We start from the raw sequence: 20696 nt of genomic DNA, 5'->3' as shown, positions 1-20696 counted from the left end.
CGTGTGTGCAGCAATGCATTTGTGCATGTGTTGAATAATTATGTTAGACAAAGATATCTGTATGTGCTGAATAACTGATTAGGTCAGGGATTGTGTGCTGAATAATGAATAGATCAGGGATGTGTGTGCTGAATAATTGAATAGATCAAGGATGTGTGCTGAATTACTGAATAGATCAGGGATGCATGTGCTGAATAACTGAATTGATCAGGCATGTTTGTGCTGAATAACTGAATAGATAAGGGATGTGTGTGCTGAATAACTGAACTGATCAAGAATGTGTGTGCTAAATAACTGAACTGATCAGGGATGTGTGTGCTGAATAACAATAGATCAGGGATTGTGTGCTGAATAATTGAATAGATCAGGGATGTGTGTGCTGAATAACTGAATAGATCAGGGATGTGTGTGCTGAATAACTGAACTGATCAGGGATGTGTTTGCTGAATAACTGAATATATCAGGGATGTGTGTGCTGAATTACTGAATAGATCAGGGATGTGTGTGCTGAATAACTGAATAGATCAGGGATGTGTGTGCTGAATTACTGAATAGATCAGGGATGTGTGTGCTGAATAACTGAATAGATCAGAGACGTGTGTGCTGAATAACTGAACTAATCAGGGATGCATGTGCTGAATAACTGAATTGATCAGGGATGTGTGTGCTGAATAACTGAATAGATAAGGGATGTGTGTGCCGAATAACTGAACTGATCAAGGATGTGTGCTGAATTACTGAACTGATCAGGGATGTGTGTGCTGAATAACAATAGATCAGGGATGTGTCCTGAATAAATGAATAGATCAGGTATATGTGTGCTGAATAACTGAATAGATCAGGGATGTGTGTGTGTGTGTGTGCTGAATAACCGAATAGATCAGGGATGTGTTTGCTGAATTACTGAATAGATCAGGGATGTGTGTGTGCTGAATAACTGAATAGATCAGGGATGTGTGTGCTGAATTACTGAATAGATCAGGGATGTGTGCTGAATAACTGAATAGATCAGGGATGTGTGTGCTGAATTACTGAACAGATCAAAGTAAAAGTAAAGTTTGTTTTATTTAACGACGCCGCTAGAGCACATTGATTTTTTATCTTATCATTGGCTATTGGACGTCAAACATATGGTCATTCTGACACTGTTTTTAGAGGAAACCCGCTGTCGCCACATAGGCTACTCTTTTTACGACAGGCAGCAAGGGATCTTTTATTTGCGCTTCCCACAGGCAGGATAGCACAAACCATGGCCTTTGTTGAACCAGTTATGGATCACTGGTCGGTGCAAGTGGTTTACACCTACCCATTGAGCCTTGCGGAGCACTCACTCGGGGTTTGGAGTCGGTATCTGGATTAAAAATCCCATGCCTCGACTGGGATCCGAACCCAGTACCTACCAGCCTGTAGACCGATGGCCTGCCACGACGCCACCGAGGCCGGTGTGAACAGATCAGGGATGTGTGTGCTGAATAACTGAACTGATCAGGGATGTGTGTGCTGAATAACTGAACAGATCAGGGATGTGTGCTGAATAACTGAATAGATCAGGGATGTGTGTGCTGAATAACTGAACTAATCAGGGATGCATGTGCTGAATAACTGAATTGGTCAGGGATGTGTGTGCTGAATAACTGAATTGATCAGGGATGTGTGTGCTGAATAACTGAATTGATCTGGGATGTGTATACTGAATAACTGAAATGATCAGGGATGTGTGTGCTGAATAACTGAATAGATCAGGGATGTGTGTGCTGAATAACTGAATTGATCAAGGCTGTGTGTACTGAATAACTGAATAGATGAGGGATGTATGTGCTGAATAAACGAATAGATCAGGGATGTCTGTACTGAATAGATCAGGGATGCGTATGCTCAATAACCGAATAGATCAGGGATGTGTGTACTGAATAACTGAATTGATCAGGGATATGTGTGCTGAATAACTGAATAGATCAGGGATGTGTGTGCTGAATAAAAAAAGAAAGAAGTGTTTTATTTAACGACGCACTCAACACATTTTATTTACGGTTATATGGCGTCAGACATATGGTTAAGGACCACAGAGATTTTTTTAGAGAAAACCGGCTGTCGCCACATAGGCTACGACAGGCAGCAAGGGATCTTTTATTTGCACTTCCCATAGGCAGGATAGCACAAACCATGGCCTTTTTTTTAACCAGTTATGGATCACTGGTCAGTGCAAGTGGTTTACCATTGAGCCTTGTGGAGCACTCACTCAGGGTTTGGAGTCAGTATCTGGATTAAAAATTCCATGCCTCGACTGGGATCTGAACCCAGTACCTACCAGCCTGTAGACCGATGGCCTGCCACGACGCCACCGAGGCCGGTATGTGTGCTGAATAAGAGACTTGATCAGGGATAATGGGGGATTCGCAAATAAAAGATTCCTTGCTGCTAATCGGAAAGAGAAGCCCATGAAGTGGCGACAGCGGGTTTCCTCTCAAAACCTGTGTGGTCCTTAACCATATGTCTGATGCCATATAACCGTAAATAAAATGTGTTGAGTGCGTTGTTAAATAGAACATTTCTTTCTTTCTTGATTAGGGATGTGTGTGCTGAATAACTGAATTACTCAAAGATTTATGAGAGTTGCATAAAAATTCAATTACTCATTGATATGTGTGTGTACGTGCGTGTGTGAACGTGCGTGTGTGCGTGTGCGTTGAATAACTGGTCATAAACACAAAGTGGTGCTAGCCATGGACTAACTGATCACTCACAGAATGGTGCACTAATATCATGGTTATCTATACTTGGTGTATTTTAATCTATACTTGGTGTATTTTACAATGGTGCGCTAATATCATGGTTATCTAAACTTGGTGTATTTTACACATATGGACTATCAGTGGTGTACCCTGATGCTAGAAGATCATTGGCTGGATTCCATGCACAGATAAAAACTTCTGACTCATGTCCTCGTAGAACTGTCGCCTTGCTCGTAGGGATTTCAATATTCCCATCTACCTCCATGCCATCAGTGTGGTTAGCTGAAATAATACAAAATACAATGAATCAATGAATCAATCAATCAATCAATGAAAAGTTTGGTTTGTTTAAAAATACCACTAGAGCACACTGACACCACTAGAGCACATTCAATCGTCGGCTATTGAATGCCAAACATTTGGTCATTCTGACTTGTAGTCATCAGAGGAAGAATGAATGAATGAAAGTTAACTTGACCTGTCATTTCTGGCAGCGTTCTGTGCTGTTATCTATAGCCTGGGGGGGGGGGGGGGGGGGGGGGGGGGAGAGACACACGTATCATAAATATGAATAATTATTTGTATAAATAAAAGGTCTGCAAACCATGAGGAATGAGGTATGATGCCCTGTTAAACTCATGAGTTCTAATATGATATATTTTGTTTTATTATTTGTTTTAAAAAACCAGATGAGTACAAAGGGGTGGGGTGACTGAATCCCCTAGCTCTCCCTACCCTATCACCAACAGACCGTGTTATTAAATCGTTTAAACTACATGTCAGATAAACACCATCGTGGGAGTATCATATATATAGAAGTTCCGACAGGCCAACATGAACAGATGTCACACCGTCATCTGCTCTGTTTGATGTAGTCAACACCACCAGACAGCTGCCCAATGTAATCATAATTACACTATAATAAACACAGTCATGTGATCATAACCAACATGTTATGAGTGTCTGGATCTAGGGCAGATATAAATATATTTATGAGAGCCTGCCACCAGCTTGGCAGTGTTATGTCACTGCAGTGTTTATGTTGCAGATGGACGGAAAACAGAAAGAAAAAAGAAAAAACCTGACAGCAATTCATCATCGGGTATTTGGCTTATTTATACCAGGTACTTCTTTCCACAATTTAACCAGGAGCAACATTCTTTCTTAAGAAAAAAAGAGAGAAATAATTGTGTTTTCAAAAACATGTCAAAATAAAATAAATTAGGATTGTTTGTTGGGTTATTTGTTGTTTTATTTAGGGGGGGGGGGGGGGGGGAGTATTTGTTGTTTTTTTTTTTTTTAAATAACAGTAGGCCACATTTTCTTCCTATTTGAGCATTAAGCAATGGTATAGGGGTCAAGTTATGTCATTAAACATGCAACCCCCCCCACACACAATGGTATAGGGGTCAAGTTATGTCATTAAACATGCACCCCCCCCCCACATTCACACAGACACACACATACTCACACAGATAGTCACACACACACACACACACACACACACACGCAGGCAGGCAGGAAGGCAGGCACGCAGGCAGGCAGGCAGGCAGGCAGGCAGGCACGCACACACGCGCACGCACACATGCACACACAACACCCACTAATGTAATACAATACTGGTCTGTAGACCATGAGTCAGTCACCAGATTATATTACTTAGAACATGCTGAAGTATTATCTTTTTTTAAATGTGTTAAAGCAGGAAATGTGAACCATGATTATAATAGTCAGGTCTAAACCAGCTTTTACCGGGTCTAAACCAGCTTTTACCGATACCTTTTATTAACAACATTAAAAGGCGTAACAAACTATTGAGAACTTTTGGTTATCCAAGCAACTCTAATTTTAACATGTTGACCCTAAGATTTAAAGGAAACATTTCACGTAACCCATATTTGGCACCAACCATGTACAATTAATTATAAATTGAATCACCTAAAAAAAAAAAATTTAAAAAAATTAATTACTTAAAATATCTCCATAAAAAAACCCCAGATACGAGCTCTTAGCGGAAATTGCAGATCTTTAATGAGCAGAGCAATCACGAGGTCCGTGACGTCAGAGACGCGTCGCTTGATCTGAAGCCTTACACTTAAAAGCATTAGTCCGTACCACTCATAAAGAATCTAAGATTTGCACAGCTTACCAAAACAATGAGTGTTCGTTCTCAAAACGTTTTGCCGTATCAATATGAGCTGTTAGTAAATGAAGAAAGACACACATTTACTTACAACAGTGATACTGAAGAAAAAACGGATAGCGAGTCGGAGGGTGGAGAAACCGATGGTGCCAGACCAGACCGGTCGACCAATTTACAGCCCAGAGCCCGAAAGTAACCCGGAGACAAAACCAAAACTCGGATGCTAATGCCGAGGTGTATACTGTTCATATTTAGCATAAAGATACACCTCGATATGATGTATTTAAATATGTTAAAAATATAAATGTAGGACAAACATTTTTTTTGGTTTTTTTTAGAAAATATCGCATTTTTTATGTTCGGGCTGTACATAATGAAATCTGTATGCACAGTGTAAACAAACGCTCTAATTTACGACAAGGCGCTTCACTTTCATTAACCTGACTTGTAAAACAACATAAATGACTTGAGAGTATAATCAACTTTTAAACTAAATATATTTCTATTTGCATCAATAGAACGAAATGGGGTTATAGTATTTTTCTCTCATAAAAAAAGTAGCATATTATTAGGCCTATTGGTAGGGTGCGTTAAGAGTAAAAACGACCACTCACGATACCGAAGTAATAATTTTCTTTTCTTTGGTACTACGTAATTGGTCAGTTTTGTAATTTTAGATGGGAAAGTCTACTTAATCAAGGGTTTTAAAGCATATTTACAGTAATGAAGCAGGGCGGCTGATAATGTCCATTAACATTGTACTATAGTCGTGACAGGTTACGCCACAATACCCTGTGATCTTAAAAAAACTGGCACGTATTTTGTACGTATGTCTAGACCGTGGTAATCACTTACCTGGTCGATACCCTGCAATATACACCTGCCAATCAGGAATCACATGTGCGGGCCACGGAAAGAAAGGACCAATTAACTAAAACAACACTCCGATTCTCAAGTCAGCCCGTGGAATAATAGTTATTTCGACACCGACAGTAGTGGTTTATTTTGTATTGAACTTCGTGTTGCTTTGGGGCTTCGGGCGATGAGGAACATTTTTGTGACGTATTCCGCCCGAAGATTAAAAACATATTTAAATACATCGTACTGAGATGTATCCTCATGCCAAATCCCATGTTTGTATATGCCATATTTAATTACTTATTGACGTTTCCTTCTTCTGACGGTGAATACAGATTTTGTTATGTAGGCCTACAGCCCTAACATGAATTTTTTTTTTTTCAAAAAAAATAATTAAATAAAAATGTCTACATTTTTGTTTTAACATATATAAATAAATCATGCTGAGGTGTATCTTTGTGCCAAATATGTACAATGTACACCTCGGCATTCGCAACCGAGTACTGTTTGGGCTCCGGGTTGTAAATAGGCTGACACCAAAGTACTTTGCGGTGTTGGTGTCCAATATTTTCTTTTGCGATAAAATACACGCGTCTTTCTTCGGATACAATCCTTTGGAAAACCATAAAAAGACAATCCCGATCATTTAAACTGTTTATTTTTACACCCAAAGGCTGCGCAGTACGGCACTGTTGGACTGAAAAGATCGTAAGCCCCTTACTCCATATATAAACAGTTAACAACAATGGAAGAGTACAGCGGCTCTGACGTCACTTCCCTTTTTTTTCGAACGCTCACGAATAAATATGCATAAATCGTACTTTGATACTGATTAGCATAATTTCTTCATTTTAAGTTAACTACACGTATTTTATTGTTATAAAGTTATTTGTATATTATTTATATATCATTTTGCTTTTAAAATGAGCTATAATATGGTCTCGTGTCATGTTTCCTTTAAGAAACATTTTATCTGCTCATTAAAATTTTTAATAATAATACACAAACAATTATCATGAAAGCCATCTTAGTGTTATTGTGATGAACTTCAGAAGTATAAATGTGTATGAAGACCGCTAGAGATAAATGTGTATGAAGACCGCTAGAGATAAATGTGTATGAAGACCGCTAGAGTTAAATGTGTATGAAGACCGCTAGAGTTAAATGTGTATGAAGACCGCTAGAGATAAATGTGTATGAAGACCGCTAGAGTTAAATGTGTATGAAGACCGCTAGAGATAAATGTGTATGAAGACCGCTAGAGTTAAATGTGTATGAAGACCGCTAGAGATAAATGTGTATGAAGACCGCTAGAGATAAATGTGTATGAAGACCGCTAGAGATAAATGTGTATGAAGACCGCTAGAGATAAATGTGTATGAAGACCGCTAGAGTTAAATGTGTATGAAGACCGCTAGAGATAAATGTGTATGAAGACCGCTAGAGATAAATGTGTATGAAGACCGCTAGAGTTAAATGTGTATGAAGACCGCTAGAGTTAAATGTGTATGAAGACCGCTAGAGATAAATGTGTATGAAGACCGCTAGAGTTAAATGTGTATGAAGACCGCTAGAGATAAATGTGTATGAAGACCGCTAGAGTTAAATGTGTATGAAGACCGCTAGAGATAAATGTGTATGAAGACCGCTAGAGATAAATGTGTATGAAGACCGCTAGAGATAAATGTGTATGAAGACCGCTAGAGTTAAATGTGTATGAAGACCGCTAGAGATAAATGTGTATGAAGACCGCTAGAGATAAATGTGTATGAAGACCGCTAGAGATAAATGTGTATGAAGACCGCTAGAGATAAAATGTGTATGAAGACCGCTAGAGATAAATGTGTATGAAGACCGCTAGAGATAAATGTGTATGAAGACCGCTAGAGATAAATGTGTATGAAGACCGCTAGAAATAAAATGTCAAAATAACATAACATATTGTTTCAAAATAAAATGCTACAAGTGCTTATGGTTTCAAAGTCGATGGTTAGCAATAAACTGCTCTCCTAAAATTATGGATGAAAAACAAATTGCTTTTAATGTCCAAATGGAATTGAACAAACATGTGATGTGTTTCTAGATTTACCTATCTTAAATTATCCTATAACTTACCCATGATATCCATGTCATAAACCCATGTGATAGTTTACTTTATTAACCCGGTTAATAATGGTATGCAAATCTGCAAGGTCTCTAGGTAATTTGTTGCTGTGAATGGGTCATTTGCTTACAAGCCAATAAGACCCGTGTACCTGAGCATAACGTTTTCAAAGATTTGTTTAAAATGTGTGACGTTAAACTAATCTGTGCTAATCGTGATGACGTCATATTATTGATGGTGGCGACTTTAGTACTGTGATTTACTAAAAAAGTAATTATAATGTTATTTTAGAAGTGTTATAGGATAAATAGAATTTGCTACTTGTGTTTTTTAATATGTAAAATATCAACCTCGTCTAGTTAATCGGTATTTGTCTCGGTAGAGCCTCGACAAATACCGATTAACATAGACTCGGTTGATATTTTCCATATTAAAAAATACTCGTGACGAATCCTCTATGTATATCGATACGTGACAAGGCCAGCAGTTTTTCACTCATGCGAGTATAGAGGGGATAATTTTCCGTTTCAGATTTTACCACATTTCATTTCACATTTTTGCAAATTCCGTTTTTTTTCCGTTTATTGTGTTCAATTAGTGTCATGTTTTATTGTTATAAATTATATACATTTGTTTTATTGTTCCAGCTCTGAGCTGGTTTGCTATTGCTATTTTTTTAAATACCTGTAAACATTTTTGTTGAAACAAACTTTAAAAAAAAAGAAGTTACGTAATGTTTACTTGCTACTATTACACGCACTGGTGTATAAACTGCACCTTTAAATAAGCCGCAGTTAAAACAAAGCCACAAACTTAATTGCGGTTAATTATTGTTTGTATTTAATAATAATAATAAAGAGATCCATTCTCTCTTAAATTCAAACAATAAATAATTGTTGATTGTGTGGCTTTCAGTTTCATTTCATCTAATGGATTATGGGTAAGTTTCATTTATAAACAAAACACACCGTTGACAAACCCCGCTATTTTCACGAAAATATGAACAAGAATTTTGGTAATGCATTGTTTGTTATCTTACATTAGTTGCCAAAAAATATATATAAATAAATAAATACATGATAACATTTTATTTGTTCCAGTCTGATTAAGAATTACTAGTAGCCTACTCGCTCGATTACACATGTATGTTTCTCTGTAACCTAACTAGCACGCCGTGTGCACAAATTACATATTCGAACGAGGTCGGGTCAAGCTGGATATAGGGCAGTGATAGTGAACCAAAACTAAGCACTGTCCTGTCAATCGTTTAAAGTTTCCACATTATTTTATAAATGTTAAAAAAAAAAAAAAAATGCCTAGAATTGTATATTCAGAGCCGGTTTAAGGATCCGCAGGGCCTGTAGCACAAATAACAGTGGGGCCCAATTCACCAAGATACATATTTTGCAAACCCCTCAGGGAGAGGGGGAAAATTACCCGGGGGAAAGTGTACACAATGCCTCACCGCGGGACCCCCTGAAGCGTAGCACATGCTACATGTGCTACTATAATAAACCGGTGAGAAGAAAAGTAAAATGCTATTTTTGTGTGCAATTTAGAAAACAGTCGGTTCAGAAATAAATAACTTGTAGTAAATTCCGTAGCATGAAAAAAGGCGTTCCCTTTGGGACAGACTATAATGTGAAATGCTTCCGTACAGATTACGAAATTACGTTTTCCAACGAAAGCATTGTGTAAATTGGTTATGCTTACGAATCATAGTAAGTATTATTGAAAAATATCGAAATTGAATGTACTAGAAATCTTATTATATAATCAACATTCTAAAATTGTATCAGTACATGTTTATTTTTATATTTCAAGTTAAATTTCACTGTGTAAAGTGACACGGGTAAACAGTCACCTGCTTTGTGGCAAGCTTACGGCAATTAAGCGTAACTTCCGAGAATGAACAGTTCTGAAAGTGTTTAGGCATACTGTGCACTCCATGAAAGTTCGCATACAAAAATACTATGCGTATATTATCAATATTGAATCTTACAACTACCAAAAATATTTATCATGGTGCTTGAACCAGAAATACACCTTTTGAAGGTTATTTTAAAAAAAAAATTGCGAATTCCATTTCAGTTACCAAATTCCGCGATTCCATCCGTTTTTCCGTGATTGCGGAAAATCATCCCCTCTACGAATATCACTTGGTGCAAGCCTACTCAAGCGAAAGCAGCTGCTTGTGTCAGCCAAACCATAAAGACCGCACCTACCCTATTACTTTTCAAAATATATCATAGGAAACGAGCAAATATTTTTATCAGCCTATTAGCTGGCAATTTTGTCAGCTGCCAGCTAAAAATAAAATGGCTATTTACATAAAATCTACTTTCCTCTAAATCATCTCTTAAACAGGATTTAAAGAAATACAATGCCAAGACTGCATTGTTATCAAGTACACTGAGCTACCATGGTGCTTTAAAGGGAAATGACAATCCTTTGAATAAAGCCAACAGAAGTAAACATCATTTGCATATGACCTACATATTGTGTAACTCCATTGTGTATGGTTGCCAGATACACAATGTAGTACATATTTGTAGAACTTTCTAAGCATGATCCTAGGTTTTAGTATGACACATTTCCCATATTTGTCTGGTAAATGTGCATGTAATACGGCCACCTTCCTTCATATAGACGTGCATATTGATTTATGTATTCCAGGTAGTGGCGTTTGACAAACAGCCGATAAACAATGTAATATTGTAAATGTCACAGGGTGTGTCTCACTTGTGACGACAGTTCCTTCAAAATGGTGCTATTAAAGTGTTTACGTCTTTTAACTTTGTTTTATAACACTCATATATATGATTATTATTCAGGGCTGACACTGGAACAAATTTTGTTGAAGCCAATTTTCAGATATAGAGTATTTTCATCAAAATTATTTAATATTTGATAATTTAAAGAACATTTTGTTAGCCAAAGATTAAATTCTTTAGCCACTTTGTATGAAAATGAACAAATTTATGGCTAACTCAGCACTGGACAGGGTGAGCCCTGATTATTACAGAACATGTACATGTACACTACATAGGTAATTAATCATTAATGAACAAATGGCTAACTCGGCACTGGACAGGGTGAGCCCCGATTATTACAGAACATGTAAACGTACACTACACAGGTAATTAATCATTAATGAACAAATGGCTAACTCGGCACTGGACAGGGTGAGCCCTGATTATTACAGAACATGTAAACGTACACTACACAGGTAATTAATCATTAATGAACAAATGGCTAACTCGGCACTGGACAGGGTGAGCCCTGATTATTACAGAACATGTAAACGTACACTACACAGGTAATTAATCATTAATGAACAAATGGCTAACTCGGCACTGGACAGGGTGAGCCCTGATTATTACAGAACATGTAAACGTACACTACACAGGTAATTAATCATTAATGAACAAATGGCTAACTCGGCACTGGACAGGGTGAGCCCTGATTATTACAGAACATGTAAACATACACTACACAGGTAATTAATCATTAATGAACAAATGGCTAACTCGGCACAGGACAGGGTGAGCCCTGATTATTACAGAACATGTACATGTATACTACATAGGTAATTAATCATTAATGAACAAATGGCTAACTCGGCAATGGACAGGGTGAGCCCTGATTATTACAGAACATGTACATGTACACTACATAGGTAATTAATCGTTAATGAATAAATGCACGCCGGTTTCCGAACTTAATTTAAAAGTAGCACATTAGGTCCACTTTTTATTACAGAAAAAGATTTCTGGTACTGAAGGTCCACTTTTTCTATGAAATACCTACGTGTCTGCACCGTATATTAGATTTATAAACTGAGAGCCCTCTAAACTGAACCCTGTGTAACCACAATATTCTCAAAACTGGATGTTTTTCTTTTCCTTTTTAACTGTCCCTGGTCCGTACCGAACCTATCTAACCCGTACACCCCTTTACACTGGATTATTTAGTTGCTAATGTGGTTGCCCCATTTAAAGGGCTTTCACTGTAATACATGTGTGTTTACATTGTATCATAAATTAAAAGTAATTTTTTTTACATAAAATTTGGTTTTCTTAATTAAATATAAAATCTTTTGAAAACTTTGGAAAGATTGGGTTTCTGCTTTTAGCCACTTTCCTAGAATTATTGCCACCTATCAGGCAGCTTCTAATCTTCTCATTTCTCTAACAAACTGATTTTTTTCTTTTCCTTTCTTTTTTTCTTTAACAGCAAAACTTTACTGTGTTATTGCTTCCCCATTTTCCTAGCCCGGCACCAACATGCAAAGCCACTACCCCTCCCTCTCCAAACAATGGCTGTGTGCAGCCGCCTCCCTCTGTTCAAACTTGGACCACTCCCAACCAGTCTGCGTATGTTTACCATCCCACTGCCAAGCATTACATTCCCCTGGGCAATAATAGCTTCCATACCCAACAGCAAAACATAAATACACTGTGCCCTTCACCCCTCTAAGGTGAAGGCCAGCCGTAAGCCGGTGTATCACATCAGCATTCGCATTTACCTATTTTCATGATGTGAAAACTAGATTGGAAGTGATAGGGCATGTAACATCGCGCCAACAGCTGCTACACTGAACTCGTGTGAAGACTTGGTTCAGCACTCGGCTCAGCTGTGCAGATCGGCCGGGGACTGCCGGTGGTAATCAATAAATCACGTGATCAATAGGATTACGCGCACTGCCTGGCCCAGAGAACGAGCGGTAGTCTCGCAAGCAGTATGACTCAGCGCTGGATCTAGCCACACACACACGTGACTAGCCTACTTACGCGGCAAGTGGGTCTGCCTACCGCCAGCCATACACCACATTCAATAGACTGGCGTGCTGTGGTGTGGGCACACCGCCAAACAAATCTGTGTATTCCGTCCAAGCTTTCAATTTAATAATAAACATCGGCTGAAGGGAATAAGGGTGAAAAGCGCCTCGATCAAAGATTATGAGGTTATATGAATCTTTTACCAGTTGTAAATAATTAACCAGAATATAATTAAACAATATATACGTTGTGTAACAATAAACAATTTAATAATGTAATAAAGCCATAATATTATATACCCATCCTGGACCCCAGAGAAATGTGTGGGACTTAAAATAACCACACCACAATCTGATGCAATCCATTCACCGGTGTTAAAGTCTATTTCACAAATGAGGGACTGCTAGCTAGTATTTTTAGAAAAATACTGGATTTGTTTTTTCTGCTTGACTTGGAATGTTGAGAGTAAATAGGCTGAACAAAGCAACACAGTAGTGTATCAAATCACAACACACAGGGTGTTTCCATCAAGACATAGTTTTGGCAATATGCGCCAAAACATCAACTTTTTTTCTTTTACTCCTAATTTTGACAAGGTTAAACAAGTTTTCAAGGGCAAATATGACCCACAGTTGGGCTCAGGCTGACCAATATAAATCTACAAGTGTAAAGTTTCAAACTTTGATAATCGAAAATTAGGAGATAAACATCATCTGACGTCAGACTGGAGGTAGTTTATCGTGTATTTAATACCGCTAAATGACATTTCAAACCGAACGCATCAGGTGAATTTTAATGAAAATTATGGACTTAAAAAAGCTTTAAAAAGGGATTTTGGAGTATTTTAGGGATCTTTTATATGCACTTTTCCACAGACAGGACAGCACATGCCATAGCCATTGGGAAGGGAGAAAAAACAAATATCAGAGAATGTGTCTGCTGAGGTGATCGTAAAATGCAAGCAGCTCAGGCGAGCACTCTAGTCACTGATCTATATCCTGCCAGTTTAAAGCCAAAACCAGGGTTCGAAACCGCCTGTGGCCAGGTCGCCAAATGCCACCAATTGTCCTGTTTGATAATATTATCTTCTTTAGAGCTATAACATATGAGGCACTATTATTATTAATATTTGTATTCCACACTAAAATCTTACACGTGGTTCGCGTACCATAATCTACCAACATGCATTATTATTTTTGGGCCACCATATTTTTTGGCAAGTTTTGAACCCTGCAAAAACCGTGTGTCTACTTACGAACTGTGTGGGCTGCATCCTCCCCGTTCGTGTTGGCGTTCTCCGTCTTGATGCTGGGGTGGGCCTTGGCAGCCGCCTGCTTCCGCAGTTCCACAACGTCGGGCATGATGGCATCAATAAGAGTGAGGGACTCTAGCACCCTCTCAGAGCCATCCTGGAAACAACAACGAAGCCATCTTAACTGGTTAGCCATTCATGCTAGTTTAAAGTGACAGACTCTAGTTTGTAAACACTACAGCATATTATTTACTATTATAGCCCTTTATGGGCACTGAAATCAAACATTACTTGTATCTGATTGTTTAGGCTATCCATTTCCATACATCTCAAGTGTTTCGGGTCATCCACGTATTCCTAATACCAAAAAATGCATTTTTCATATTTTTAAAAACGCACATGCGTCTGAGAAGTAACGGGTATGGAGTGGCGTTTTAGTCTATTTTTAAGGGTATTTCAACGTCACAGACTCGTGTTTCACTCTGTTGTATCCAAATTTGTTACAGGTTTGTAAGTTAACCAAACTTAGTGTCCATTTTTACGGGTTGAAACTAGGGTCTAGATAAAAAATATGCTTTAGTGTTTAAAAACTAGGATCCGTCCCTTTAATCAGACCTCAGCCCATTTCAAATTATGGCTATTTTCTGTCTTAATATTATAAACCCTTCAACTGTCCACAACAATCGGCAATGCCGTGGAGATTGTGGTGAAATGTTTAATTCTCCATGGCACGTGTTTTACTCGGACTACATGTTTATTACTGGTTTTTCAATGGTATGTTGTTGTTTTGTCTTCTTGCTAGTACATTTTCTTAATTACAGGCTTTGTATCATGGTTAGTTTGAAACTTGGTCTACAGGAAATGAAAGCAGCGTTTTGTTTAATGACAACTCAGCATATTTAAAACGATAGTTACTTGCTGTCAAACAGAAGTATTACACTGAAACTTGATCCACACAGTACAGAGGAAACTCACTGCCACCAAATAGGCTACTACTTCTATTACTACCAACAAAAAAAACATCAAGAGATCTTTTATATGCACTTTTGTACAAACAGGATAGTACATGTCACAGTATTTGATGTATGTGTACCAGTTATAGGCTACTTATCAGACAGATTGCTACGAGGGGGGGGGGGGGGGGGGGGGGACTGAGCCCATCAAGGGATCTTTTATATGCACTTTGGGGGGGGGGTGGGGGGTACATGTCACAGTATTTGATGTATGTGTACCAGATAGGCTACTTATCAGATTACTGAGCCCATCAAGGGATCTTTTATATGCACTTTTGTACAAACAGGATAGTACATGTCACAGTATTTGATGTATGTGTACCAGTTATAGGCTACTTATCAGACAGGTGGGGGGGGGGGGGGGGGGGGGAGAGAGAGAGAGACTGAGCCCATCAAGGGATCTTTTATATGCACTTTTGTACAAACAGGATAGTACATGTCACAGTATTTGATGTATGTGTACCAGTTATAGGCTACTTATCAGATTACTACGGTGGGGGGGGGGGGGGGGGGGGGGGGGGGAGAGAGAGAGAGACTGAGCCCATCAAGGGATCTTTTATATGCACTTTTGTACAAACAGGATAGTACATGTCACAGTATTTGATGTATGTGTACCAGTTATAGGCTACTTATCAGATTACTACGGTGGGGGGGGGGGGGGGGGGGGGAGGAGAGAGAGACTGAGCCCATCAAGAGATCTTTTATATGCACTTTTGTACAAACAGGATAGTACATGTCACAGTATTTGATGTATGTGTACCAGTTATAGGCTACTTATCAGATTACTACGGTGGGGGGGGGGGGGGGGAGAGAGAGACTGAGAGAGAGAGACTGAGCCCATCAAGGTATCTTTTATATGCACTTTTGTACAAACAGGGGGGGGGGGGTACATGTCACAGTATTTGATTTATGTGTACCAGTTTGATAGGCTACTTATCAGATTGCTACGAGGGGGGGGGGGGGGGGGGGGGGGGGAGACTGAGCCCATCAAGGGATCTTTTATATGCACTTTTGTACAAACAGGATAGTACATGTCACAGTATTTGATGTATGTGTACGTTATAGGCTACTCATCAGATTGCTACGGTGGGGGTGGGGGGGGGGGAGAGACTGAGCCCATCAAGGGATCTTTTATATGCACTTTTGTACAAACAGGATAGTACATGTCACAGTATTTGATGTATGCGTACCAGTTATAGGCTACTTATCAGATTGCTACGAGGGGGGGGGGGGAGGGGGGGAGAGAGAGAGAGAGAGACTGAGCCCATCAAGGGCCCATCAAGGAAGTAAATCATTTGGAGGAAAATTGACTTAAATCTGTGTATAGATGGAACATAGATCTGTATAAACAAAAATATGTGTTGTTTTTTAAAAGGATTCTTAATATTTTAGGATTTGCAAACTGTTATGTGACACATTTATATTACACTCAAGACCAAGGTGAATCCGAATAAAAAAGGCCAAAATCTCTGCTTTATAATAATGAGGGAAAGGTACAGGTGACACACCCTCCCCTCCCCAAGGATATACATGTGTGTGTATATGTTAATAGTAGTGGGCTTACAGAACACGTATTGAAGGCTTGTGTAGATAGTTCACATGTACAAATACACGTAGTTCACATACATGTAATGCTGAAGTAACATTGTAGTTCACATTTTTCTATACGTGTATACAAGTTAAGTTACGCTCTGAAATGCTAGCTGAATGCTGGCAATGTGTGTCATGCACATAAAGGAAAACTGTACACAGAACTGTCTCTATATGATTGAGGAACGTGAGAAAGAAACTGCTCCGTATTTCACCTATTGGTTCATTGTACCAGAGACACACTTTCATATTATGTCAATGAATATTCATGTAGAATACTAGCTGAGCCTCTGTTGCCACAGTGATAATGCCTGTTGTCGGTGTTACAATGTCCTGTCTGTTCAGGTTTATTAACTTTAAGTATTTAAGGGGGTGGGAGTGGGGGGTGGGGGTGGAGGTTGGAGGGGAGCTCTATTTCTTTACATGTACAGGTATCATTGCGTTTATAATTTTGTAAACAAATTTATAAGTAGTATGTTTCCAGTCACTGTTATGACCTTGTTCAAGAGTAAATAGTTCCTTGTATTTTTATTATTTAGCCATATCAGAACATAATAGAACATTGCTAAAGCAGAACTGGCAAATCAGTTAGTTGAAGTTTAACGAAATAAAATAACCAAAATCTAAGTTTTAATTCTAACAGCAGTACCCCCCCCCCCCCCCCCCCCGTAGTTTTGAGGGATACTGTGGAGGTGATATGTGGAGAATAAGAATGGTCCACCAAGCGAGCAACCTACCCACTGACCTAGATCCTGTCCTCCCAACATTTCTACAAAAGCTATAAATAAATAATCGGGAATAATAATGTTTTCTCCTATTACAGTAGACAAAAAGGGCATTTTTAAACTAAAAGGACTTCTTTTTTTTCTTCTTTTTTTTTGGGGGGGGGGGTATTTTTCTTCACACACACACCCCACCCGTACCCACTCTTTTACTTATGCCCTCTGGGGACATTCCTGTGTACTTCAGCATACACTGTTAAGTTTAAAAGACTAGCATTGTTTGGATGGGTGATACATCACATTATGCCTAAAGTAGAAGAAAGACTGAGCTAAAGAACTACCCGACTACCTGACTACCTGTGACCTGACTGTGCAGATTGTTCATTGTGAACCTTTCACCCATTTCAGCTGCTTTATCCACCAATTACAGCCAGCTGGGTGTGCAAATACAATACACTTTCCACATTTCCAGCATGCAAAAAACACTCACAAAAACAAATCCTCAATGTCTAATCTAAAGTCTATTTCGAACTTACTGACAAACTTTCATTGGAAAAAAGACAAGCTATAACATGTAATCAATTCTGAGAAAGAAAATAATACAAAAATCAATAGCAGATATAATTGTTTCTGCTAAATCAAGTTTGTTCTATGGATGCAAGTAAACAAAATATATGTATCTCCCTCTTTCTGCATCAATCGATTGATAAGTGTAATGGCCTAACATCCTTATAGTCTGTTCTATATTTGCCACACAAGGAAAAATCTACCACTATGGTTTGTTTCTATAAACCAGGCAGAAGATTATCTCTTACAAAAGCCTGCACATTGTATAGTCTATTTCCAAGTTTGTGTTCACTGTCGATGCAATACTGATCCTCAGGCTGTTAGTGTCTGTTTCAAATAACAGGGACAATCGCTTCTTCAAGTTGAAGGCAGGCTGGTTAATTATTTTTGACACTTTTTTTTTTTCCTTCTTCCATTATTGATTAGGACTGTTCCAGAAACAATCCTACAGGGAGTGGTAAAGGCAATATTTCACAATGCCAACTGCACAAAATAAAATAAATTCCTATCTTTAAATATACTTTTCAAGTTCTTTATTAAAAAAAATATGTGGGTGGAGGGGGGGGGGGGGGGAGAAAGAAAAAAAGGAAAGAGAAAAAAAAGGAGGTGGGTGGGTGGGTGGTTGAGAGAGAGAGAGAGAGAGAGAGAGAGAGAGAGAGAGATAGAGAGAGAGAGAGAGAGAGAGAGAGAGAGAGAGAGAGAGAGAGAGAGGGAGGAAGATAGAGAGGGAGGAAGACAGAGCGAGAGAGCGAGAGAGAGGAAGATAGAGAGAGAGAGAGAGAGAGAGAGAGAGAGAGAGAGAGAGAGAGAGAAAGAGAGAGAGAGAGCGAGAGAGAGAGATTCTACATACCGAGGCTGGTAAACGCAACTATATACACCCATACGTTTTTTATTTAATTTTATATTTATTTATTTTGTTAAATTTTAATGAAAGGCACCCATGCATTAGAATATTTATTTCAGCAGAATAATTTTCTGAAAAATTAAACAAAACATTATTTATTTTTTAACTGTGGGTGGTCAAAACACTTGGATGCTAATTGTTTCAAACTGATTTCAACTACTGACGTCTACCAGTGAAACTTAGCAACCCATTATCTACCTGTTACGGGCATTATGCAAACTAATCAACTTATGATTACTCAGTCAGTTAAACTTATGTGAACACAGAAGGATTTGAATTATAAGCACCATGCAACAAAATTCCTTAATGTAGTGCTCACTGGCGTGGCCCCTACAAATCACTAATCAAATTTTACCATTAACAACTATTTAATATCTGTTTTCATTATATGTAAACATAGACACAAACACCAATCCTAAAATAGTTACATCAATTCTATCATCTAAACTGGAGCAACAATTACTGTTAACATTTTGCCACACAATCGATTCTGGATTTTTATAATCAATCATCACATCAGTAGAGTTAAACCGATAAATGTTAGAGCATAATCAAGCATCACATCAGTAGAGTTAAACCGATAAATGTTAGAGTATAATCAAGCATCACACGATCATCACATCAGTAGTTAAACCGATAAATGTTAGAGTATAATCAAGCATCACATCAGTAGAGTTAAACCGATAAATGTTAGAGTATAATCGATCATTACGTCAGTAGAGTCAAACTGATAAATGTTAAGAGTATAATCGATCATTACGTCAGTAGAGTCAAACTGATAAATGTTAAGAGTATAATCGATCATTACATCAGTAGAGTCAAACTGATAAATGTTAAGAGTATAATCGATCATTACGTCAGTAGAGTCAAACTGATAAATGTTAAAGAGTATAATCAATCATTACGTCAGTAGAGTCAAACTGATAAATGTTAAAGAGTATAATCGATCATCACATCAGTAGAGTCAAACCGATAAATGTTGAAGTATAATCGATCATTACGTCAGTAGAGTCAAACCGATAAATGTTGAAGTATAATCGATCATTACGTCAGTAGAGTCAAACTGATAAATGTTGAAGTATAATCAATCATTACATCAGTAGAGTCAAACCGATAAATGTTGAAGTATAATCGATCATTACGTCAGTAGAGTCAAACTGATAAATGTTAGAGTATAATCGATCATTACGTCAGTAGAGTCAAACCGATAAATGTTAGAGTATAATCGACCATTACATCAGTAGAGTCAAACTGATAAATGTTAGAGTATAATCGATCATTGGAACAACAACACATAAAGTTGAAAAAGATGTATTCACTTTACTACACGCATACATGTGCACCTTGCATTAAAAACATGTTCTCTTTGTAACTTTGCCTACATTCAAATGATAAACATGTCATTCATTTCATAACTAAAATGGGTTTTTATGTTCCAAGTATTCACAACTACCAGCTTATGACTTGCTTGTTTAGTTTATTTTCGTTATGGTACTTCGAAGATGTATGTTCATGTAACTGTGGCATATGATACAACTTAGCCAAAAGCAGTCACTTCTACCCCTGTAATTAAGAAAATGTAAATGGCAATCTCTACAGCATAGCTGATTGCTGTGGGCAATGACACGGGTTGCACTGTGATATATTTGTCTGAGCAATGGCAATGGGTTATGAGAGTAGGAATTAATCAAATTCCAGTTTTACACAATTGTGTTCTCAACTCTAGCATGGTGACAACTGTTTCTGTTTAAATGTTAAATTTTGGCATAACTATTTCTCACACACCGTAAATCTTTAATCACTGAAATTAAGGCATGGGCTACATCTGTAGTGATCATCTCAATGGACACAATTTTTTTTTTTTTTTTTTTTTTTTGAAAATAGAAAAATTAACCAAAATGACACAAACAAATATACTTTTCTACAGTAAATAGAGAATAATACATGGGTGACCATTATATACCATTTATCTTACAATGAGTTGTTTCAAAATGTATCTAACAAGCGAACGCGAGTTTGATACGTTTTTA

General features: G+C 38.0%; 1 protein-coding gene across 2 annotated transcripts in view; it reads right to left on the bottom strand.

Moving 5' to 3' along the window:
- LOC121368903 (F-box-like/WD repeat-containing protein TBL1XR1) overlaps positions 1–20696 on the bottom strand; it is a 98909-nt gene that overhangs the window by 30926 nt on the left and 47287 nt on the right. For both annotated transcript variants that reach the window (XM_041493670.1, XM_041493662.1), the window contains exons 4-5: positions 13874–14027; positions 2882–3014 (exon numbers count right to left, since the gene is read on the bottom strand). In XM_041493670.1, the coding sequence (XP_041349604.1) occupies positions 2882–3014; positions 13874–14027 (287 nt within the window). The remainder of the gene's footprint in view (positions 1–2881; positions 3015–13873; positions 14028–20696) is intronic.

Source organism: Gigantopelta aegis, chromosome 1, assembly GCF_016097555.1.
Source record: "Gigantopelta aegis isolate Gae_Host chromosome 1, Gae_host_genome, whole genome shotgun sequence".
In the NCBI taxonomy this organism is placed as follows: domain Eukaryota; kingdom Metazoa; phylum Mollusca; class Gastropoda; order Neomphalida; family Peltospiridae; genus Gigantopelta; species Gigantopelta aegis.
Note: the sequence above shows the minus strand (reverse complement) of the source record. Positions and strands in the feature narration are given on the sequence as shown.